Source organism: Gossypium raimondii, chromosome 8, assembly GCF_025698545.1.
Source record: "Gossypium raimondii isolate GPD5lz chromosome 8, ASM2569854v1, whole genome shotgun sequence".
NCBI classification, from domain to species: domain Eukaryota; kingdom Viridiplantae; phylum Streptophyta; class Magnoliopsida; order Malvales; family Malvaceae; genus Gossypium; species Gossypium raimondii.
In genome coordinates, this window is record NC_068572.1 from 50,181,104 (window position 1) to 50,207,850 (window position 26,747).

Consider the following 26,747-nt stretch of genomic DNA (forward strand, 5'->3'; position numbering starts at 1 on the left):
AACAAAACAGTGACAAATTTTTTTTGTCAAATTCAAGCCGGGCCCGATCTAAAAAAGTATTGCCTGAGGCCTGACCCGTTTTCTAAACAGACCTTATTTTTTTGTCTAAGCTCATTTTTCGAGTCTATATTTTTATCCAAGCCCTCTCACTTTTTAAACGGGCTTTCGAACCTAAACAAGTGACCGATCATGATAAAGTCTGCTCATGATGTACATCGTAAGACTAAATTGTAGTATGTATAGTAATAATCGACTCCTTCTAAAGATATGTGTTGTACCAAAAACATAAAAACTTTATAGTTAATATTATTTAAGTTTGCAAAATGGTATGGAGGATTTGAATAAAATTAAATTTAAGTTACATACAAGGAATTGATTACTAACAGTTAAATTATATTAAATCATGTCACATTCATGGATGAAAATAAAATCTTTAACAGAAAATATAGTTATAAAGAAATTTATTCATTAGATGGGGTATAAGTGGAGGGGTAAAAGTATTGTTAGGTTCAATTATTGTATTTATTTTATATAATATTGGGGTGGAGGATGAGAATCATACGATTTAAGCCTGCATTAAATGAGCGCTTGACAAGAGATTTAACTATTGCTCTATACAAGTCAAAATTAATCATTAGATTTTTGTTATTTTAACTAGTGTTATTTATTTCACTACGCCAAAACAGGCTTTAGCGGCGTTTTTTAGGCCTTTAGCGGTGCTTTTGAAAGCGCCGCAAAAAATGCCACTTGTCAACGCCGCAAACATTTGCGGCGTTTTTAAAAAAGCCGCTAAAAGTCATGATCTTTAGCGATGCCTCTCCCACAAACGCCGCTAAAGATCATGACCTTTAGCGGCGCTTCTACGACAAACGCCGCTAAAAACATGACTTTTAAAAAATATTTTAATTAAATAATATTTATTTGCATGATAAATATTATATTATGTTTTGTTTTTGAAATTTAAACTTTAAACTATATGCTTTTAAGGATAAAAAATATTAATTAAATTAAAATTTCTATTAAAATTTTAACTTTAAAACTAAATATGTATTTCCATGTAACAGGGATATAAATTCGTACCCATTTCAAATATATCCTATAAAAACTTGTCACGACAGTGATATGTATTGCATGCTTGATAATATATCAACCATCTCAACCACATATATTTCAAGACAATTCACAATTCTGAAACACCCATTCTCACAGAAAAATTTGCTCAGAATGACAAGCTTCAGATTGTTGAGAAAAGTCAATAAAAAGATTTATAACTTCAAACTATCAAACAATTCCATTCATCTAAAGACATCCTTAGAACATTTATGAGCACTATGTCATACTCATTTATCAGCTCTTAAAAAATTAACAGCATGTATGACCTTGCAATTCAATTAATCACCACATTTCATCCAACAAGCACTTTATTGGCTTTTTATAAAATTTTAGATTCTTAGACTATCCCCAGAAATTATTTTTCAGTCCAAAAAGAATCCAACAGAAAATTATTAATAGCAATTGACTTGCATATTTAAAATGACAAGCAAGTTAGTTACTGACATCAAGGGGAGGATTTAGATATTCTATTCCACTGCTTATCTGACCATATGGCTCCATTAAATCAACCACGTTTTGCAGATCATCTTTGGTCAAATTTAGTCCAAAGTGATTCAGCAGCATTTGGCTAATTTGCTTGACAATTTTTGGATCATGCTGCTGAAAGTCTGCAAGTAGTACAAATTACAGTTAGATAATTTGGTTAAAATTGATTAGTGCCTAAAACATGAATTTACCACCAATTAAGATGGATTAGTTAAATATGAAACTCAGATAAATAGAGGTAAACATGTAAACTGAATGAAAACACTTAAATAACTGATTCTTCGAATTTCAGGAAGAATAAAACAAGACATTAATGAGATTGGTAAGGTACTAACACCAACAACATAAGATCCAAGGGCAATAGAAATATTATAGACGGTGAAGTATTAAACCATTCCAGGTACCATAAAATAGAAATAGGAGTCATTTCTTACCGCAAACCAGCTACAGTAGCTCATAAGTTCATCCGTATAAAGAAACTTGCTTCTAAATGCACAACCTTCCAAGGCTACAGGAACAAGTTTAAGTTCTATAGGCCGTAGAAGAGCAGTCTTCTCAGCAACCTAAAGAAATAGAAGGATCATGATTTAAGAGTATATTGGCAGACACAACTTAAGTTTAAAATAAAAACCATTAACAACAACATAAATTCCGCAAGCAAATACTTGCAGAGAGGCCAAATAGAGAGAGAGTGAGACCAGTAAGTAATGAAGGTTTAAAGATTCATTTAACAAAATTGATTCATAAATAAGAATAGCAATTGGCGATTTGGGTGGCAAAAGTTGGAAAAAAGCATGACTATGATATGATAGCTTAAACACATGGATGAACTTGCAAATGGAACTTCAACAGATATAGAGTGCCATTTTGACAAATAATATATTAGCAACATGATAATATTGAAAATAAAAACAAAGCAATTATATCAACTAGTTGACAGTAGGAATCTAATGGCTGAAGCTACTATAACACTACACTAAGTTCCGATATGCAAAAGTTTCAAAAAGTTTCAAACACTAAAACCCGAAAGATTGTGGAAACCACATACTTGGGTTATGTTTAGCTTCATTTTCTATTATGCGGTTCTTACCAATGAATTACAAATTCATATATAAAAGAAGTTTAAAAGGGAAAACGACATCACGTTCCGGCATCAACGTCAGCCGCTTTTAAGAATGCAATCAAAGCATCCAACGCCTTCTCCTACACCGGAGCATTCGAATCCGCCACTGTCTTTTTCAAAAATGGAGCTGTACATTTGAAAATCACAAAGATCCACCAATCAATTGAGTAAATCAGATAGCTATTAAAATTAATACTATCGTATTTTTTACAATTATATTTTAAAATATGAAGGAGCAAGAATGAGTTCTAATCTAACAGATAGCTATTCAGTTAGAGGTCATTTTAAAATAGAAAATAAGTAAAGGCCTCCAGCAAGAGTGTTAAATACTGCCTTGTATCTTCTTCTTTTTTCCCTTTTAACAATTCTGCATCAAATTCATCATGCATCACTTCTGTACATCCATGCTTTGTGTAGACTATACAACTAAAATAACCACAAAAACATAAGAAGAAAATAATAGAGACTAACTTCAATCGCCAACACTCCAGCTTTTCAATTCCATGTCTCTCCTTGAAGAAAACCCAAACTTTACACTAAAAAAAATTATTACAAAGATTGACAAGTCTACTTTCGACTTCGCCAATGCTAAACCCTAATTTAGAAACACCTGATACTTCAATGATTCTTTTACTTGTAAGCAGGTTGGAGAGAGTAAGATCCGACGGGGTCGCTCTTAACGCGGTGGAGACCGAATCACAGCTAACGCCGTGGAGACCGAATCGCAGCACGCCGTTCTGAGCTCCTCCAATTTCATGTCGAATGCTCTTTGGTGCCTCCATTTTCCTTTTCTTTTTTTCTTTTTGAATATAATCACTTCTTGTTAAAATTTTCTTTTGGGATTTTTTTTATAATGTCGCAAGAGGGAGGGAGGGAGAGAAAGCAAGACAGACGGCGTGTTTGCAAAGTGAAGAGTTTTAGGGGGAAAATTAGGGGTTTCACGGGGGAAATTTGGGGATAAAATGGCGGGATTTTTTTAAAGTAAAATTATTCTTTGTTTAATAAACGCCGCTGTTGCTTAAAAAATTATTTTATTTTGAATAAAACGACCTCGTTTTGCTCTGTTAAAAAATTTCTTATTTTGTCATTAAAAATTATTAGTTAAGTGATTTTATAAAACATTTATTATTACTATTTTTTATAAATTAGATTTTATAAAAAAAACCAAGTTATTAAGTTAGAAAACAAATATTGTATATTTTGCTAGATCTAATTAAATTTAAATATAAAATATTTTTATTGTTTTAAACAATGAAATGGGTGATTCGGGTAAAACGAGCTTGAAGTTGGAAAAGTTTTTTAAATATGTATTAATTTGTCTATGTTTAAAATTTTAATAAATGAAATATATATATAATTAATATATATTGAATTAATAATAATACAAGTGGTCTAAAATGGATTTGAGTTAGCTATATAAAATAAAGACAAATTTAGGTAAAAATTAATACTCGTATTTCAAGTTAAGCTAGGCTTGAACAAATATAATGCATGTTAATAGAATACATAGGTCCGACAAAACGCAACCTATGATCTCTTCAAGTTAGGTTTTAGTTAAAATTAATTTTAATAGAGTTAATTACACCATACATCCCTAAACTATAATTTTCATTTTAAGTTGGTTCCCAAGTCTTTAAAATATTCTAATTACATCCTTAAACTAACAAGGTTATATCAATATGGTCCCTCCATTACTAAAATCATTAATTTAATAGTTAAATGAGACATCAAGCCTTAAGTGGCATTGTTTAAAATGAAAATTTTAACAAATATATTGTAAAAATTTTATTAAAAAAGGATATCCTCGAGCGTAATAAGAATAAAATTAACCCTATACTTATTAAAACGTTGTGAAACTATTTAATGTCAAATTCTTTGAAAATATTTAAAACTCAAGATATTCTGTTTTATTATTCCCTCAACAAATATAATGCAGCTTTAACGGTTTTAAATACACCGAAACGATTTTGAAGAACCAAATCTTCACACGATTTTGAAGAACCAATTTAATATTATCTATTTTACAATTATATAAGAAATTAATTAATATATAAATTAGAAAACACTAGTTAATCTAAACCGTAAACCATAAACCTAAACCCTTAACACATAACCTCTAAACCTTAAACCCCAGTCTTTAAACCATAAACCATAAATCATATATAACCCCTAAACCCATAATCCATAAACCTTAAAATGGTAACTCCTAAACCTTAAACTCTAAACCATATACCCTAAACCAAAACCTTAAACAATAGTGATAATTAATTCAATATTTTAAAATTAATACTATCTCTTTTAAGATTATATAAGAAATTATTTAATATGTAAATTAAAAACACTCAAGAATGTACCCAAAAGAATTTTGAAAATAATATTTTAATTTTTCCATTTTTAGCAAATATTTTTCTATTTTTTATTTCAACTTATTGCTACGTGTCATTGTTTTTTTCTGAAGATTTTGAATATTCAATTAAAAATAATTTGAATTTGAATTAATATAAATAAACCAATTAGATAATAAATAGACAGATAAAATATTTTTTGTGGCGCTTTTTCAAAAACGCCGCTAAAGCCTTGAACATTAGCGGCGCTTATTTAAAAACGCTGCTAAAGCCCTGAGCATTAGCGGCGCCTTTTCAAAAACGCCGCTAAAGCCCCAAGCATTAGCGGCGCCTTTTCGAAAACGCTGCTAAAGCCCCATGCATTAGCGACTCTTTTTCAAAAACGCCACTAAAGCCCAAAAAACTCACAAAAATGATGTCAATGGGCTTAGGTTTTTGCGGCGCTTTTCAGAAAATGCCGCTAATGCTCATTTTTAGCATCGTTTTTTGAAAAGCGCCGCTAATGCTAATTTTTAGCGGCGTATTCTGAAAAGCGCCGCTAATACTCAATTTTTAGCGGTGTTTTTTTAAAAGCGCCGCTAATGATTGATTTTTAGCGGCATTTTTTTATCCAAATGCAACTAAAACGCCGCTAAAAGTCTGTTTTGGTGTAGTTTTTGTTTGATTTAAAGATTCTATATAAATAATAGATTATGGTATGCATATCCACAATGTAGATAAAAATAAAACAAAATGTAAAAATATATTTATAGAACAATTATAAAAAATCAAATAAGGTTTTAATTAAAATGATAAAATTAAAACTTTAAAGATTTTGATGTCTTAAGTTTAATTTCTGTAGTTTTTTAGATTTAAATTATTTTTATACTTTTATATAAAAATATAAAAAGATAAACACATTTGTAATAATATTTGTTCATTTTAAATATAATATTTTTTAATAATTTCCTAACTTAGTTGATTTAGAATGACGCCACCAAAGTCAAATGCTTAAATATAATATGTATATATATAACAAAAAATATCATTATAATAATATTTATTACTTCTTTAAAATTGATTCTTAAGTCTCTTCGTAAATAAGTTGATGTCCGATAAACTTGTGGCATCAACTCATTCAAAAGCATTATCTATATATTGTATATAAAACTTTTGATTGAGTTAGTGTCACTCATCAATTGTGTCTCAACTCAATTGTGGAATTACCAAAATAGATTCTTTTACAAATAAAAAATATTGTTTCGGAATATTTATTTATTATTATATATTGGTAAATTTAGAAAATATTTATACATAATGAGAATCATGGGACTTAAATACAAAACATTATGGTATTCATTATCCCAACTTTACCATTTGAGTTGAATATAAAATTAGTACCCGAACTTGTCCAATCCTCTTAGATTGGTGCTTATGGTTTTTTTTATCTCGGATAGGTACCCGAACTTTTTTTTCGTCAACTAAATCGATAACCGAGTCTAACGCCGTTAAGTTCAAGACAGGTGATGGAATAAGATTGTGACACATGGCATAAATAACGTCATGATGATGTCATAATCTAAAAAATATTAAAAACCAATAAAAATATTAAAAATTAATAAAAATACTTTTTTTTTTAAATATTTCCATTTTTCCTTGGTTTTTCTTTTCTTCTTCTTAATTTCACTTTCTCTCTTTTTATTCTCTCCTCTTGTTTTCTCTCTCTCTCCCTCCATGGATCCTCGTAGTATATTCTCTAGAAATTAAGAAATTATCTTCTTTCTTTAATGTTTAGTATTTTTTTTAAACAAGAAGAAAAATCAAAGGCAAATTAGGTGAAATTTACAATTTTTGCTTTCCCAGTTTTGATGGGTTTCTTCTTTTATTGTTTTTGCATGGTTGTGTTTTAATAGACTATTGTGGAGATTAATTTATTTGTTTTAGTTTATATGTGAAGTGATTTTGAATTTGTAACTGAATTGAAGAGATGGCATCACTCCTTTTGATTTGCACAGGCATGCCATGGTAAATAGAAACCCAATTGAAATTAAAATTTGGACGATGATTTAAAATAATACATAAAACTCAGGAAAGAAATTGTGCCCAAAAAAGAAAGCTATCAATTTTCTTACCTCTATTTGTTCATTGGTAAATTAATTACTAGTAGAAAAGTAACATTTTCTAGAAAAACAATGGAAAGGAACCCATAACTGGGATGAGGAAACAAAAGATTAGAAAGGAAGTTGGAAAAAAAGTGATTATTTTTTACATACAATAATGGAGAAACAAGCGAAACCCAGAAACAAGATGTTAAAGTTTTTGTCGAAAGCACCTTCATCGATGATTCCAGTTAAGCTCAAAGGAAGTCCAAGAGTGAATGTGAAACCTTTGAGACTTTGCCATAACCTGCTCCCAAGCTCTACCATTGTTGTAATAACCTAATTTTCAGTGGTGTCAGAAACAGTGGTTCGAGACCACTAAATCTGATGAGTGAATTTGAAAATTTTATTATTTATTATTTATGAGTTCAGTGTGATTTTAGAAAGATTTTTAAATTAGTGATTTGTGTTTTAAAAGAATTTATTAGGTTAAGTGGTTCCGAAAAAGAGGTATCGAGACCTTGATTTCATAAATCGAGCCGTAAATATTTTTATAAATATTTACGGAGTATCATTAAGTTAGTATTAAAATTTTGTTAGAAAATTTTAATGTTTTGATAGTTAATTAATTAAAAAAGGACCAAATTGAAAAAGGTGCAAAACTTGCCAGAGTGATAAAATAGCCTAAATGTTAAATAAGGAAGGACTTGAAGGGTAAATAAGCCTAAAATAAGAGGTTGGACGACATGAGTGTAGAAAAATCATGAAATTAGTGTGAACAATGGGTAAAATTGGAAATAAAATAAAACTTAATAGTTAAAAATAGGATTTAATTGAATATCTAGACATTTCTTCATAATTCTTAGCCAAAAACACCATTGAAGAACCCTTAAGAATCTCATTTTCATATTTTGCTACATCTAAGTTCAATTCTTGCTCTTTTCTTGAAATTTTTGTGTTTCTAAGACTTTTGCAATTAGATCAACTATCTAATTCATTAGTTTTTGATTTTATGGGTAACTGTGAAAGTTACAATGGATGAGTGCTGGATGTTTATAATGGCTTAACATGGAATTGAAGCTTTAATTTTGTTATATGATGATTTTATCAAGTGATTTCAATAGATCAGAATGTCATCTATGAATACTACCACAAACCGATCCAGATATTGTCTGAAGATCCGATTCATCAAATACATGAAAACAGCAGGTGCATTTGTAAGTCCAAAAGGCATAACTAGAAACTCGTAATGTCCGTACCTCGTTCTAAAAGCAATCTTTGGCACATCAGAGTCTTTAACCCACAGCTGATAATAGCCTGATCTCAGATCTATCTTTGAAAATACAACAGCCCCTTTCAACTGATCGAACAAATCATCTATCTGTGACAATGAATATTTATTCTTTATAGTCACCTTATTGAGTTGCTGATAATCAATGCACATTCTCATCGTTCCATCTTTCTTTTTCACAAATAGAACTAGCGCACCATAGGAAGAAACACGCGGTCCTACGAAACCTCTATCTGTCAACTCTTGCAACTATGCTTTAACTCTTTTAATTCAGTCGGTGCCATACGGTACGGAGCTATCGAAATCGGTGTCGTCCCCGGTATTAACACAATACCAAACTCTACCTCTCGAATAGGTGGCAAACTCAGCAATTCTTCGGGAAACACATCCGAATACTCACACACAACTGGTACGGATTCAATCTTCTTTTCAGTCACTTTACTATCAAGAACATATGCAAAGTAAGCTTCATAACCATTTCTTACATACTTCTGAGCCAACATCAAGGATATCACTTCCGATAAACCATTCAGATCATTAGATTCAATCCGAATAATCTTGTCATTCTGGCATCTTAAATGAATAGTCTTTCTTTTGCAGTTAACCACAACATCGTGTAAAGTCAACCAGTCCATACCCAGAATAATATCAAACTCGTTGAATGGCAATAACATCAAATCAGCGTAAAACACGAATCTTAAATCATTAACGGACAATTCTTACACACTTTGTCAACCAAAACACACCGGCCCAGGGGGTTTAATACTCTAATCACAAACTCAGTAGACTTAACAGGCAAAGTCTTACTGGATACTAAAGTCTCACACAAATATGAATGAGTTGAACCAAGATCAACAATGCAATAACATTAGTATCATAAAGAGTGAAAGTACCAGTAATAATATCTGGGGAAGAAGCCTCCTCATGAGCGCGTATAGCGTATGCTCTGACAGGTGCGCAAGCCTCAGATAGAATTACCGTATCTTTTGTCCCTCTCTGACTGCCACTTACATTACTTGTAGTATAACAACCCGATTTCGACTCTAATCGGACATAGTGGTTTCGGGACCACAAGTTCGAGTCAAAAAAATATTTTAATATTATTTTCTGTGTTTATTATGTGTGAATTTACTAGTGTGAAAATTTCGTGCTTTAATTTCGTCGTTTGAGTGTCCGATTAAATAAAAGGATTAAATCGCGTAAAATAAAAATTTAATGGTTATTTCTAAAAAGGCTGAATAGTGGTTATTCTTTTAATATAGAGGTTTTATTTTGCAATTTGACCATTAAAAAGATAGTGGACGGCATTATGTGTATAATATATAGTTTTTATATTATTTATAAAGGTTATAATATATATTATATTATAATATTATAATTAAACAAATAAAAGCCACAATCATCTTTTATTTCATTATCATCTAACCGAAACTAAGAAAAGAAAAGAAACGAAGAACAACCAAGCTATTCGGCAATCTTTGCAGCTTGATATAAGGTATGTTTGGTTTCGGTTTTTGATGATTTTTACGTTTTTGTGATCGTTGCTTCGTGTTTTATCTAGCCCATGCTTTAATTTTAGAATTTGATGGTGATTTTGAGACATGCCATTTATGAATACTTGAGCTTGGTAATAGTTGATGATGAAATATGAAAGATATGTGATAGATTATAATGTTTGTTCTTGAATTTTTGATGAATTTGATTATTTTGGGTTAATTTGTAAGAAAATATTTAATTGAGGGACTAAAAGGTGAAATAAATGACATGCAAGGACCTATATGAGTCTAGGGAATATTCGGCCAAAATATAGTGCGGTTAATTTGGAATATTTTGTGTTTTGTATAATTTGGACTAAATTGTAAAAATGTTAAATATTAGGGGTAAAGTGGTAAATTTCCCATTTACGTGTTGTTGGAAAAAATTGAATGAAATTATGTTTGAATGAGTTCAATTTGAATGTGTTTAGATCAAGAATTAAAGAAAACGGACTTGAATCGGGTGAAGACTAAAGTCGTTGACTAATCGTTCCGTTTCGATTATCGTTGTCCGAGATAAGTTTATAAGCAATTAGACGTTGTAAATTTTAGATAAATATTAATTATATATGCTGAAATGAAATATGCAAAATATATATATGTGGTAGCCGAATGTGTATATGTTTGAGAAGCAGGGATAGATGTGAAGGTGATTTGTTGATATTTAGCATTGAGTGTGCGAGTATGAAATAGCTACGGCTATATGATTAGCACTAAGTGTGCGAATTAAATGATGAGGTTGAATAAAGAGCACTAAGTGTGCGAATTTAAATAATGATGTTAAATAACAAGCACTAAGTGTGCGAAACTGAGATCAATTTGGTTAAGTGAGAAAAGAGCACTAATGGTGCAACTTTATTAATGCTTCGATAAATTATTTAGTACAAATTGTACTGATCCGATGAATGATAAATGCGACATATATGTATATGTTGGTATAAATATGTAATATTTAATTAATATATGATATCAAATTTAGTTGGTTATGTCAATTGGGATACAAAAGTATGTGTATGTGTAAAAGCCTATATATATATATTCTACCAAAGGGTAAGTATATGTGTGAAGTCATAACTATGTTTTATATGCATTTATATATGAATGAGTACATTCGATAAAGAGTGGTATATGATTTGAATACTAAAAAAATAACTATGTTATTACTTAATGTTTATTCGACCAAGTTGAAATTGGTTCATAGTTTTATATTTGATATATATAAGATTTGCAAGCTCGAATGTGTATATATGAATATGATTGCATTATTTGGCTTGTTATTGAATTTTTAACATCATTGAATTGTTTAATTGCTTATGACTTACTAAGCTGTGATAGCTTATTATGTATGTATGTTTCCTTCGGTTTTATAGATTTTGGAAGCTAGTTCCGGGCTCGGGGATCGTTAGCGTAGTCAATCAAACTATCGTCCGTCCATCGGTACCTATAAAAGTTAAATTTAAAATCTATGGCATGTATAGGCTATACTACCCCTTTTGAATATATTTTGAATGAAGTGTATTTATATAATAAGCCATGCGAAAATGGCTTGTTTATTTTGACATGAATGGTTTCATGCTTTGATTAAATATTATGGTTGATGATTTGGCTATGTTTCTTAAATGGTTGAGACTAATATAAGTGATGTTATGCTTTGGAGGATTTTGAATTTTGATAATTATGAATATTGATTGTGATAGACAAGTAAAGTTGATTGATATGATACGATATAAGTATAAGCTATGTTTGAAATCATGGATGGAAATATTTTAATTTTCGGTAATTGAGATTGAATTTGAATTACCATTTACTATGTGAAAGTTGTATATTGATTTACTATGAATATAAAGTAGTTGAAATTGGTAAATTGCATAATGAGCATTGTTTATGGAATTGGTCTTGTAAATGACCTTTGAAACATTGAGGATAAATAATACATAGTAAATATATATATATATATATAGGATCGGTCTTGGTATGTTATGCATGGAATCGTTTGAGTATTGATGAATTTAACATTGGTTAAAGCATAAGTATTTAAGCTTAATTGTATTCGAATAAAGCTTGGGAAATTGGCCATATGAATAGTTATTTTATTTATTTGATGAATAGATATTTGTATGCAATTTGATAAGTAGTTTTGAGTGTATGAATAATAATAAGTGAATATACTATGAAATTATACAAATGCTTATGGCATATTCATTTAATGTTTTTATTTGTTTGTATTTATAAGGGTTGATATAGGTACATATGTTAAAATATAATGATTACATGTAAAATAGGTAAAATTTTAAATATGAGTTTTATATACACATTTGTGTCATTGTTGTTTGTAATTGATTTGTTAGTCGAGTAGGCGAAATGAGGTATGACCAAAAGTGGTATTTGAAATATTCTGCATAATTTTTAATTATGAGTTATTTGTTTACGAATTTGTTCGATGCATGATATGAAATGACTTGTAATAGGTTGATATTACCTTTTTTATTTAAGACTTGGTTGGTTTAGTAGGTTGAACATGTATATATATATATGATTATTCGAATTTGAATTTGGTTCGGTAATACATCGTAACCCTATTTCTGACGATGGTTACGGGTTAGGGGTGTTACATGTAGGTCTAGGTGGTCTACCTCGCACTGACATATTACTCGGTCTGGTACTCTGAGCAGTGTTTTGCTCGGCTATCATCAGACACTCCCGAATAAAATAATTCTTCGATCCACACTTAAAACAAGACCGATCATGAAATCAACAATCTCCAGGATGCCATTTACCACAATGATTGCCCTCTGCTCTATTCTGTTGAACATTGCCAACACTAGCAACTGAAGTGGCTCGTGAACTCACAGGAGGTCGATCTCGACCTCGTCTAGAAAAGCCTGCAGTAGATTTAGATCAGCTATGATCCTCTCTGAATTTCTTTGAGGTCGACTGAAATGATTTACTGAATGTTCTTTTATGAGAATTTCTAGCTTCAAAGTCAGCTTTTCTCTTTTCTTTCCCGAGCTCTTCGGCTTTGCAAGCTCGTTCAACAAGTATCACAAACTCTTTTATCTCAAGTATGCCAACTAACAGTTTAATGTCTTCATTCAGCCCATCTTCAAATCTCTTACACATAATAGCTTCGGTTGACACACACTCTCGAGCATATCTGCTAAGTCGCACAAATTCCCGCTCATATTCAGTGACAGTCATTTGACCCTGTTTAAGTTCAAGAAATTTTTTACGTTTCTGATCAATGAATCTCTGACTGATATATTTCTTGCAGAACTCAGTCTGAAAGAATTCCCGTGTGACACGCTCTTTCGGTACAACTGACACCGGAGTATTCCACCAATGATAGGCAGAGTCACGTAATAAGGATATGACACATTTCAAACATTCTTCGGGTGTACATAACAGTTCTTCAAATACACAGATAGTGTTATCAAGCCAAAATTCAGCCCGCTCAGCATCATTATTAACTGTAGCCCTGAACTCTCCAGCCCCATATTTTTTAATTTTATCAACTAGGGGCTTACTAAACCTCATCGGAGGTATCCCAGGTATTGAAGATAGATTAGTCGGGGGTGGAGGTTGTTGCGCAACCTGATTTGAACGGATATATTGAGTAAACCAGTTGTTCATCATTTGGAAAAAAAGGCTTGTTTAGCCTCTCCCGCCTGGTTACTCGAGGTCAGTTTATAATCTACCGACTCTGTCCCTTGCATGGGAACAGGTGCTATACTCTCAACATCATCAGCCACGGCTCGATCGGGATTCATTACTATACGGAAACATATTTTCAAATGTCAGAAGTCATCACACTATCGAAATATATAATATGACATGTACAACTAGACTCACACGCACTACGTTAGTCCTAGAATTGACTAAATCGTAGCTCTGATACCAATCAAATGTAATACCCTTAACCCATATCTGTCACCGAATTAGGGTTAAGAGGCATTACTAATCAAAACACAACTCAGAACAGACATTCATTAAAGTTCAATAATTATAACAATTACATATGACAAGCTAGGTCTAACATTAAACATGCAAAATTTTAAGCTTCTCTTTTGACCATTTAAAACAAAATAAAGACATTATAATCCGACTAAACCTTAAGAAAATAAGTCATTTTCGTATGACTATTAATCTCATATACAATATATATATCACAGTATGACCTTCAAAACATTATCTAGCCTGTACATGCCATAAGTTAAAATTTAAACATTTTAATACCGAGACAGTAGATAGAGTGATGATCTTGCTGACGATCTCCAAGCTTGAAGCTTGATCTTTAAGTCTATAAAACGGAAATACATAAACAAACAAAGTAAGCTTTTATAACTTAGTAAGTCTATAGCATAACTAAACATATATATAATATAACTTTTAAATTTAATTCACTGAGATTGCAATTAACACATATAACTAATATTCATACATTTGTTGTACTCGACCATTTTATTTATAGTCAAATATGTGTACCGTCGAATGCATTCAATTGAATATATGTATATTTATACCAAACAACATTACAACCGAATGTATATAATCGAGCATATATATATGTTCAATACATATCATATCCGGTTGTGTATGTATATTCATGATAAATTTATAACCAAATACAAATCTAATACATATGACCGAATGCATTCATCTCTATCAAATACTTATAAACAAAGGTATATACATCTCATTCGCATATGTAGATACTTATCAAATACATATACCAAATATTTATACGTATACATTTATCATCTGCATAAACCGAAAGCATATATGTATATTCTACAAATGCATAGATCGAATATATACATATTCATTAAACACACTTAACCGAATGTATATATGCTCATCAATTAAAGATAACCAAAATCATATAACTGTACACTTAATCACATACTTTAAACAGATTCACTGGCACTTAGCCTGCTAGGCTTAAAGCCAGATTCAGGACACCGGCACTTAGCCTGCTAGACATATAGTCTGAAATGTTTCACCGGCATTAAGCCTGCTAGACATAAAGTCTGAATTGTTTCACTGGCAATAGCCTGCTAGGTGCTAAGCCTGAAAATCTCAATTTCACATATACAAAATAATTCCTCAAATAATTCTTAATGGCAAACACATGTTCTTCGTAGTCCATGTTCAATCATAAAAGAGTTTACAAATCATATTCTCAATTCAATTCAAGTCCTTATAATTTATAAACATATATAAATATATATTTATAATCGAACCTCACTTATAAAAATATAAGAATTTATATCTTTAATTCAACCCAAGAACTCAGATACAAATATACATATAGATATATTCGAACTCCCATGTACGTATTTAACATTTATACCTTTAACTAAAATAAAAACTCATACATGTATATACATTTACATTCGAACCTATATGTATATATATAAATATACACATTCTTGCCTTTATCTAAGTTCATAACTTATTCATGTATATATTCATATATAATTACTTAACTAAATTCAATACAAGAAATTTACATATATATACACGCTTATTCAAAATAACATATACATGTATATTCATACGTATTCAAAACTACACATGTATACCTAACATTCATACCTTAAAATATAATCAAGACCTATTCGAGTATATACATATACATTCCAACTTACATATACATACTTATTCAAATTACCTATACAAATACAATATACATACCTTTAATCAAACCCAAAAGTTTATTCATATATATATATATATATATATTCGAGCCTTATGTATACATATATATTATACATACCTTTGATTAAACCAAGAATTTATACATGTATATACATATATGTATTTGAATCTTGTATATACATATATAACCCTCATACCATCAAATAAATTCAAGAACATAAACATATAGATACATATTTAAATATTCAAACAATGTATGTATATATATATACACCTATATACCATTCATACTTTAGTTTAATTCAAAGACTTATATAAGCATATACCTATATATTCGAACATTGTATATACATATATACCATTTATACTTCAAATTTATTCAATCAAATATGTTTAATTATAGCTCAACAAAATACAATAGATATACATACATATATACTGATTTAATAATATTAAATAGCTAATAAACTTACCTCGGATAGTGTAAAATCGAAACCGAACGATTAGTCGACAACTTTAGTTTTTCCCCGATCCAACTCCGATTTCTTTGGTTCTTGATCTAAATATATTAAAAATGAGCTAGTTTAAATATTATTACATTCAATTTAGTTCAAAAACACATAAATGGGCAAATTACCATTTCCCCCTGACATTTACACTTTTTGTAATTTAATCCCTATTGCATAAAACACAAAATACACAAAATTTGTCCACACTATACAAGGGTGGAATGTACCTAGTGCTCATACAAGTCCACACATTTCATTTTTTTTTCATATTTTAATCCCTCAAAAATTTAATTTCACAATTTAGCCTTAATTACTCAATTTTAGCAAAAATTCAAAGACAAAACATGTTAATTTTTCACATATCTTTCATATTTCATCATCAACTATCACAAAGCTCAAGCAGTCATCAATGGCATGTCTCAAAATCAACACCAAATTTAAAAATTAAAGCATGGGTCTTGTAGTACACAAAACAACGATCCCAAAAACGTAGAAATTATAAAAAACCGAACAAAAACGAACTTTAATTTAAGCTTCCTAATAGCCGAACCCTAGCTTGGATGTTTCTTTGTTTTTATTTTTTCACTTTCGGCTTTGAGGAAGATGATAACATAAGGATTTTTGTTTAATTTAATTATCATATATTATAATATATGTTTATTTACTTTATTAACCTTACTTATCTAATATAAAATATTAAAACACTAAGATTAGTCTTGTCTTCAACCGTCCACTATCTATATAGTGGTTAAATTTCACTTTTAAACCTCCCATTTAAAAAGACATCAACAAATAGATGCTTTTAAATTAAATCTCTAAGTTTTCATTTTACGCGATTAAGCCCTTTTTATCAAATTGAGCACTCAAACGATCAAATTTTTATACGAAATTTTCACACATAGTAATTCACATACTGTAAATACCATAAATAATTTTAAAATATTTTTTTGACTCGGATTTGTGATCCCGAAATCACTTTGTCCGATTAGGGTCAAAATTGAGCTGTTACAGAATTGACGGATAAGACATGGTTGGACCATGACAATGTTTAAATGTAAGACCATAGCTTGGTTATGGCATTTTAATGAAAAGACCATAACTGGGTTATGACACATTGAACATAAGACCATGGTTGGACCATGACAGTATATATACATGTGTAAGACCATAACTGGGTTATGGCGCTACAAATGTAAAGACCATGACAGGGCCATGGCAATGCATGTGTAAGACCATAGTTGGACTATGGCACAAAAAGAACAATGTACTCATATCCGTAAGTCGTTCTTCGATTCAGTAAGAAATGGTAAAAGACTTATGTGATTGAATTGAAAGATTTATAGATTATTATTGATATTGATCTGAAGGAAGTTTGTTTATTGATTGTATTGTATTTGACAGGGAAAATGTATGATTTATTTACAATTTAATTTATTATATTAAATTCAGAAGATAATGTTTAACCTATTGAACTTACTAAGCTTCATTAAGCTTACTTGTGTTGTTTAATATTTTTGTAGATTAACGTGTATTCGAGAGATCGGATCAACATATCAAGCTACACTATCAAATTTAATCCAGTAGTTTTTGTAATGTAAATTTTGGTTTCTATGGCATGTATAGGGTTGGTTTAGTAATAAAATAGTTTGAATTGTGGTTGTGAATCTTAAATGTTTGTATAGATGTAATTAGTAGTAGAATTTGATAAATTAATGAAATGAGTTAATAGGAAAGTATAAGTAATTGAAATATTTGTAATGTTATGTCATGTTGAGAACACGTTTTAGGTTATATTGATTGTTTGGTTGGGATATATTGGTGTATGTGAATGTTGAGTGCAGATTAATGTCAAAATGAGTGAGAAAAGTTGCCTTAAAATGACATATTTTCGCCCACACGGGCAAATACACGAGCGTGTGTCCCAGCCGTGTGTGGCACACAGCTTGACACATGGGCGTGTGGTCTGGCCGTGTGTCCTTTGCACCTTAAAAATTCAAATAGAATGCCCAGGTTTTTACACACGGCCTAGCACACGGGTGTGTGGCTTGACCGTGTGACCCCTGCACCTTGCACACGGCCCAGCACATGGACGTGTGACCCAAGTTAGAGAGTTACACGGGTAAGGACACGAGCTGAGACACAGTCGTGTGCCTCATATTGAATGCCCACACGGCCTAAGACACGAGTGTGTCTCCTAGCCGTGTGAGCCACGCGGGCGTGTGTCCCCTGCTTCTAAATTTTTTTTTGAGATTTTGGGAAAAATTCCTTGAGTACCCGATTTAGTCCTGGTTCACTTCTAAGGTGACTATTGGGCATCGAGGGTCCATCTGAAGGACAATATGAGTGTTATATGATTGATTCTTAATATGTGTAACAAAGGTTATGAAATGTCCGTATTTAATTCGTAAAGTTCGAGAATGCTTCGTAACCTTGTTCTGATGACGGATAAGGGTTAGGGGTGTTACAATTGCCCATGATCATCACTACACCATTATTACTCAACCATCACCCTAAAACCACCACCACCATTTACTTCATTTAATCATTCTCACCACACCAACCCAATGATTCAAATGCCCCCATTACCAAAAATCAAACACCCAAATACCAAATCCATCAAACCCAGTAAGAATCAAACAACAACCAATATTAGAAAAAATAGTGAATCCACTCCACTAGCCAAAATGACAAGGACATATCAAGCAAAGACGTAAAAATCAAAACACACAAAAAAAAAGCAAGGAAGAAGAAAAAAAGTGAAAGAAACGACCTTTAAAACTGATAACACCAGTGGTTGGAACGAAATGAATTTCCAACTAAATCCCCAAAGCAAATATTCTATAATTTTGGGATTTACTAATTCCCCACCACTAAAATTGCTTAAAGCTACTAATCTATTAACCAAAACATGAAAACGAGAGTTAGACTTGGGAAAGCTCATAGGAGAGCTTTGGTGTCGTTGTTGGTCAGAGAGCTCACCGGAGGAGGTCGAGCAGTGGCTTAGCAATGGTGTAGAAGTAGGGCAGCTAGGGTAGGAAAAAGAAAAAAAATGAAAAAGAAAATGAAAAAGAAGAAGGAAAAAGCTGCAAATATCAGTCCAAGTGGTGGCTCGCGAATAGCCAACATTGCCACGTTAGCAACAGCGTTAGGCTGGGGTACTAATATAGTGGATGGAAAAAAAGTTTAGGTATCAATCTGGGACAAAAAATAATAAATATTAATCCGGATAGCAATTTTATATTTAACCCTTACCGTATCAACTGAAGTAATATTTAAGTTTATATAAATTATTACATACATATTTTTATAATTTAGTAATAATATAGATAGTATAGATATATTAAAATTGATTTTAGGTTAATGAAGTTTGAATATAAATTCACAACTAACATTATACCAGACAAAAGTTGCACTTAAATGTTGTCCCATTTGGGCTTGTGTTTTAGAGTAGGGATGATAAACTCGAGGATCGTAATCATTTGTTGAGATTTACACACATAAAAAAAAAAGTAAACGAAATTGAAAGTAGTAGAGAAATAATTTTGTGACAATAAAGAGAAAATTGGGGAAGGGTAGAAGATAGAATAGGGTCGGGTTTTCGGAGCTCAAAACCTAAAAAGTTATGGTTTTCTTTCTCCCTCTCATTTAATAACTTTCATTTCTCTTTTGAGGGGTATTATTGCCAAGAAAATGTTGGACTATTTATTAGAATGATTTGGATGGCCATGTTTGAGAAAATAAAAACTAATTATTTAGAGGGAAAAGAATCGGTTGTAATTAAAGTGGACACCAACCCTACAAAAATAAAAAAATATATTCAAATCCTTCAATGTTTTTTCTTTCCAAACTACAGAAGAGGAGATTTGCAATTTTCTCCATCCCTTGATATCAGGAACTGTTTAGGTTGGTCAACCTCATCACTGATTGCGGATATAAACCGTTAGAAGCTTCCATAATTCGCTACTGTTACAGACGCCCGTAGCCCATGGACATTGTCGCATCTTTCCTGTTTTTCATTAACTTTTAAGTCATGGGATTTGCTTTGAACCGGTACCACTCCAGGTGTGAAATGTGTCTCCTCTTTAATTTATTCAATTTTGGCCTATGCTAAGTACGTGTGAACAGATCACAAATTTTCCTAAAAGGAATGGCATTTTCGTTAATAACGAGGGTAATCTTCAGAAGTTGGCATTGAAACGCAGCGTTTAGTTCAGTCTACCAAAGCATACCAAACGACGGCGCCCAACTGTCAAACAACAGAACAAAAGCTAAAAAACCAGAGAAATCTAACCACGGTTAAGAATCCTAATATGTTATCGACGTAACCATGGTTAATATCTTCCGCCTTAATCAAACCTTCCCCTTTTAAAAACCTCACCCTCACCGAATACCACAAAGAAAGAACGAAACCGCAAGAGAGAAAAAAAAAAATAAAGGTAAAGTGAGAACCAACGGCAAGTGCAGGAAAAGTGCAAAAGTTTTCTCAAGAAAAAGTGGAGATATAAAAAGGTTGATACCTTAACTCAAGAAAAAAAAATGGCGTTTTACGTCGACGAAGAAGAGGTCTGGAAATGCCCGAGTCATCCTTCTAAGCGTCGCCGTACTGGTATCTGTCCGGTTTGTCTCCGAGACAAACTTGCTTCTCTTTGCCCCGACTGCGCCCACGCGCGTCCTTGCTCATGTATCACAACCTCTTCTTCTTCCTCCTCTTCCTCCTTCTCTCGCTTCTCAACTGCGGCGGCCGGTGGCAACACAGGTGTCGGTTCTGTTGGTCGAGTTTCTAATCTTATCGAAAGCGAACCTGCGTTTCGACGATCCAGATCCCTGGCGATTCCATTCCTCCGATCCAAACCTGAGGATTCAAGCGAAAGGAATGGTTTGGCGGGTAGGAAGAGCAAGACGCCGTCCTTTTGGTCGATATTTAGAGCTAGTAATAAGAGCAAGCGGTACGAGAGTGAAGATGATCAGAGCCAAGGGGAGAAAGAGAGAAGAGCAGCGGCGGACGAAGAACGGAGGAGGAGGATGATGAGGAAGTCAAGGTCTGTGGCTGTGACGAAAGGGAAGAGCTGGTATTTTCCTAGTCCGATGAAAGTTCTCAGGCAAACTAGGGTTTCGAAATTGGTTTTCCAAGAACGCTCTCCTTTGTATAGAGGTTGATTTCTTTTTAGCCTCCTTTATTCATTGTTATTTTCTATAGTAAATAAATAAGTAAATGTGGAAAATTAACAATAGAAACGAACCGAAAGAGTATGAATTTTATATTTTAAAACTTTTTACAATTATGGTTTTGTCAAGCCGATCGAGTATGAATGACTGAATTGGCAGATGAAGGAATTTCCCCACTCTGTGTGGTTAATGTATTATTGCAATTGTTTTGATTTCAATGCCCACTTTATTTTAAAAATTGTGTGCAAATTAATTCTCTTAAATTCATCCAACAAAAGCTGTAAAACCATCTTAATAATGTGAGTATTAATTTTACTACTTTTCCGCTATTCATTGCAATAAAAGAAAGCTAGAATTTTTCTTTTCAAAAATATTCAAAGTACAAATTATATAAAAGAAATTAATCTTAGTGTTTTTGTTTTTACAAATGCTAATTTTTAGTTGACTCCAAAAAGTCATTACATTTTACATGCACATTTTGGTTTTGGAAAAGAATATTGGGAAAAGGAGTAACGTATTTGGACCCACGTAACATAATAAAATGTGGTTGAAGTTAAAATCATGAGAAAATAATCACAACTTGTACTGTCAGAAAATTCAAAGATTGGAGTGTACCCAAAGAAGTACCTTTAATCAAAGAGAATGATACTAACTTTAGTCATGATGAAGCTGGGGCTTCGATAGGGGATGATACCAATAATATTTGTAAAATCAATTTTTTTTATTTCATTGATAATAATTTTTAAATAAATTTTAATAAAAAAGTCACAATATAACCAAATTTATTTTAGAATAACTTTAGATAAGATCTATATATAGTAAAACTTTAACCCAAATAAAATCAGAAGAAAATCATTATTTAAATGTGAGATTTAAAGTTTTTAAAACTTTGACTTTTCATTAAGCAATATCTCATTACCAATTCTATGACTTTTATTTATGGTATTTAAAAATTTTATTTGATAATATAATTAATTTTATGGGTGAGCGCTCAATCGAATCGAGTAAAAAGATTTTGAGTTGACGAGTCTTTTTTATTATCTGTTAACTCAATTTTAATTTTTGAATCATAAGTAAAATGAAATTCAAGTCGAGTCAAATCAAGTGAAATTATTTTAGTTAAATTAAAAATAAAACATGTCAAATTAAAATCTTGTTACAATATAACTAAATTTATGTTAGAGACCACATAAATTTGAAACAATATATATTTGAAAAAATTTCAAAGCAAAATAAGAAAAAATACTTTAGTATGGTAAACTTGAATTGTTAATTAACATATTTAGGTCCCCAAATTATTATTTTAGAAAATTTTAAAATTTTAACCTCCTTTATATATTCTTTAGATTTTTTTAAAAAACCTTATAATTTTTATAAATAGTTTGAATTTTAAAAATTATTTTGAAATTTTTGTTGAGAGAGAGACCAATTTGCTCATTCTCAAAACTGACAGGAACCAAAGGGGAATTTACATCAACCTATTATTCAAGTTATTTGAATTGTAAAATTCAACTTGACTTGAATTCGAATTACTTATTAGAGTTGACTCAAAAAATTGAATAATTTGATTTGATTAACTCGAAATTCGGAATTTGTTCAATTTTTTCGAATCAAATCAAAATTTACTCACCCTGATACTCATTCAACAAAAAAAAAAAAACCAATTCAAGTTACATTTTAATCAAAATTAGAGATTTCGAAATCTTTAAAATAATGAACCTGAACCACAACACTGTTTTAAATTGATAAGAAAAAATAATATTTTGAGATACCCAGAAATTTTTTCTTTCCTTAGTTGTAATTGTAAGTGAATATTTTAGAACATAAATTAGTTTTTCAATTGTATATCTTGGGGTATGCTATAGAATGGAGAAAAGGACGTGATATCACTTTAATTATATAATTAATTAAAATTAAGAAATTGATATCACAATAATTTAAGGCCCTCAAAGCAAGTCATCCTTTGAGGTTCCTGCTCATCAAGTCCATATATTTGTTTTAACACTTTTGTTAATAAAAATGTTTTTGAGACTTTAATGGAAGAGGTGTTTGATATGAATTAAAGACAAAGCATATAATATATTTTAAGTCAAACTTATAATGTTTGATTAATGTAGAAGACATTATTCTAAGTCATGCTTGACTCATGTATTTCTTTGTAATTTTATTTATTTAATATTTGAGAGGGTGAACCACACCTCATGTTCATCTTGTTTTCCTTTGTTAACTTTCATTTTTAAAAATCTTCCACATGGAATTAATTAGATATTCAGAATCTGAAAACCATTTTTAATTTCAGCCAGAGTATTGTACACAAAATACATGCAGAACATTGTCACATGTTACCCTATTTGAAGGAATAAACTAAACCCAATTTGCAATTCAAGAGGCCAAAAACCTAACCTCTAATCTGTAATTAATTTCTCAAAATCTGCCTGTTGTCTGCGGTTAATCTAATTTAACATTCTTATATGTCTAGAATAGTCAACATTGGTTAGCATTCAGCAAAAGGATGCCCCGAGGGACTTGACGAAGGGCATTTTAACTTTGAATGCGAATTAGTCAACCATATAAAATATATTTTGTTTTCCTATCGGTCAGGCTCTTGAGTTTTTTCACTCATCTTTAGTTAAGAAATTGTGGAAAACAAGGGAAATTAAATAACTTTTAAGTATGCAGGAAAATTTTACCGCAATCCTCCTGTTTGTGACCGTCACTACTCACTACATGAGTTTTAAAATAACATTAATTCCCTGATTTCTTTGACCATTTTACCATCTATTTTCCGCTGCCTCTATTTCCTTTGTCCTCTTAACCCGTTCAACATGTTCTGTTGATTATGTTTGCCAATCATTTCTTTTGATTGATAATCTAACAATTTTAACGAGACATTTACCACTTGTCACGGACATCTCATGTTACATTGATAATTTAACAAGAAATCAATGAAAGACAAATTGATCTATTATGAAATTATATGTGACGTAAGAAGTTAACCTTATATATACTTTTCCTACTCCTTAACAATGAGCCCCTCTCTCTCTCTACTCGTCCTCTTCTTTTGGTGCTTCAACTATTCCTCCCTATCTTCATCTTAGGACTCTTTTCCCTTATTGGATGAACTGTATTTCCTCCATTGTTGGCCTTTCTCCTTCAACTCATATTTTTACCATTATATGAACAATAAATTTAATAATTTACATTTTGGTATCTTGGTCTACAACTTGTTTTTTTTTTCTTTTTTGTCTGGGGTCTCCAATTATCCAAGAGTCACATTAAAACTTGAATAAATTAGAAGTCAAATCAAGTTGGATCTTTAAATGGAAGGCAAAATTCTTTTAAAATTATTTTCTTCATCTACAAAGCTTGAATCTAAAGATTTTGTTTTTTTTTTATCTAAGTCCTCTCTGTATTCAATAGTCACATTGGAATATGACTAAAACTAAAGTCAAGTGGGATTCCTAAAAAGAAGTACAAAGCTCTCCCAAAGATACTTATTCCATCAACTTATTACTTGAACCTACATCTTTAACCATGAATGAAGCTAGCTTTCCGACTATATATTCAAAATCTTGGAGGGGTAGTCTTCGGTAACTTGAACAACAAACCAAAACAAAGAGCTGAAAACTTAATGATGCAGTGTTGTAGGTTTGTAGTATTGTTGCCCTACCATATCATGGCAACCTATATAGAATTCAGGAGAAGTTGATCAGATACAATGCAAGCAAAGCGATAAAGCGTGCGTGGTGTATAAATTAAACCGAGATTACACATAAACCGATGCAATGGAGGGGATATTTGTTTGGGCAGTGTACAATGTACAGGCAAGAATGTACATAGGAACATGCCTTTCTGCACCACCACAGTTGCATCTCTCCATTGTCTCTTTGTATAGTTTGCATCCTCCACCAATCTTTCAATGTGATTACCTTTTTTTTTTTTTTTTATCTTTTGGGTATGTGAGGATGTGGAATTTGATGGAGTTAGGATAATATTAGAGTGCATAAAATATCTAATATATGAGGCGTTGAAATCAAAGCAAATTGTGGGTGAAGTGAAGCAAAGAGGAGGAGAGAGGAAGCCTATCATTTAGTTCACAAATTTTGAGGACTGGAACATGGGATGTAAGGCATGTCATGTGGGGGCATAGAACTTGGAGGTCCCCTTTTGGTATTTGTCCACACAAACTTACAGATAAAATTCACTGTAGCTTCTTTGTTTCATTGGATGTTTCACATCAGACATCTATATCTATCGCTTTCAGTTTCATTTTTTTCTTTTTTAATTCAGTAGCGCATTTTAGGGACTCGTGCCAATTCGAATGGCGACAGACATACGCACACGAATGCCATTTCCTTTTTTCCTTATTAAATAACAATAAATGAATTGGAGTGGGTATCAGGTGAAGCCAAAGTAAGTGGAGAGTGGCGTAGATGGTTCTAATTTAACTAATTAAATTGCCGATCGGAGGTTTTTCTAGATGTTGGATAACGCGCTTTGCCAAGGGACTCAAGAGCACCCAGCATCTTTGGTCAAAACCATCATCTATTTGACTATCCATTGTTTTTTTTTTTTTGCTTAAATCATCTCTCACATTCAAGATTTGAGGTATGAATCTTGGATTGGGCATATTCATAAAAGTTGGGCAGGCTTTGCTTTCCCTAAATGGGTTTTGAATCCTGGATTGGTTTCATTCATTTCAACCTAGAGGGCTTTTAGCCCATCGCAATGCCGTCCGAACAAGGAAATAGCGTTTTTTATTTACACTTTTCTCATCTGAACCATCTTCCTTTTTTTCTCTGTTGCGCCCGCCGATCTCCATGGCTGAAGCCAGTAGGACGCTGCTCTTCTCCTATGGAACTTTGAAACAAGGCCATCAAAACCATTTCCTAATGCAAGACCTTATCCGCAAAAAAGACGCTAATTTTTTAGGACCCTATGTGACCCATCAATCCCACCCACTTGTTATAGGCCCACACGGCATCCCCTACCTCATCAACCACCCTGGATGCGGTCATCGAGTGAAGGGCGAGTTGTACTCTGTGTCCGCTCAGGGACTAGTACGAGTGGATGAACTGGAAGGCACCAGTATCGGACACTACGAGCGATTACCCATTCAAGTGTGCGAAGAAGGGAAAGATAGCGTCTTGGTGGCGGCGCAAGGTTATTTCGCTCATCGGAGCTTCGGGGAAAAGTTGTGGGAGAGGAAAGGGAAGGTGGGTTTGGCGGAGTTTGGGGATAAAGAGGGAAAAGAGTATGTTAGAAAAGAGGATAGGGCTCCAGGAAGTGGTTGCATCATTTATCACCTCTGATGATTAATGTGCAGTTTGAATCAAATAAATTGTATGGTTACAATTGGTTTTATATGAAGTTTCTTTGTTTTCTATTCTGAGTTTGTTGGGGCTGGAATTAAATTTTATATTTTTATAATTTTTAAAAGAAA

At 31.8% G+C, this 26,747-nt stretch overlaps 2 protein-coding genes across 2 annotated transcripts; both read left to right on the forward strand.

Moving 5' to 3' along the window:
• The first annotated feature begins 20,521 nt into the window (after positions 1-20,521).
• LOC105791928 (uncharacterized) lies at positions 20,522-21,522 on the forward strand. Its single transcript, XM_012620232.2, has one exon. It carries the CDS (start codon positions 20,675-20,677, stop codon positions 21,293-21,295), a length of 621 nt encoding a protein of 206 aa, XP_012475686.1. The 5' UTR covers positions 20,522-20,674; the 3' UTR covers positions 21,296-21,522.
• Positions 21,523-25,679: 4,157 nt separating this feature from the next.
• On the forward strand, positions 25,680-26,690 carry LOC105791929 (putative gamma-glutamylcyclotransferase At3g02910). Its single transcript, XM_012620233.2, has one exon. It carries the CDS (start codon positions 26,125-26,127, stop codon positions 26,614-26,616), a length of 492 nt encoding a protein of 163 aa, XP_012475687.1. The 5' UTR covers positions 25,680-26,124; the 3' UTR covers positions 26,617-26,690.
• The last annotated feature ends 57 nt before the right edge of the window (positions 26,691-26,747 follow it).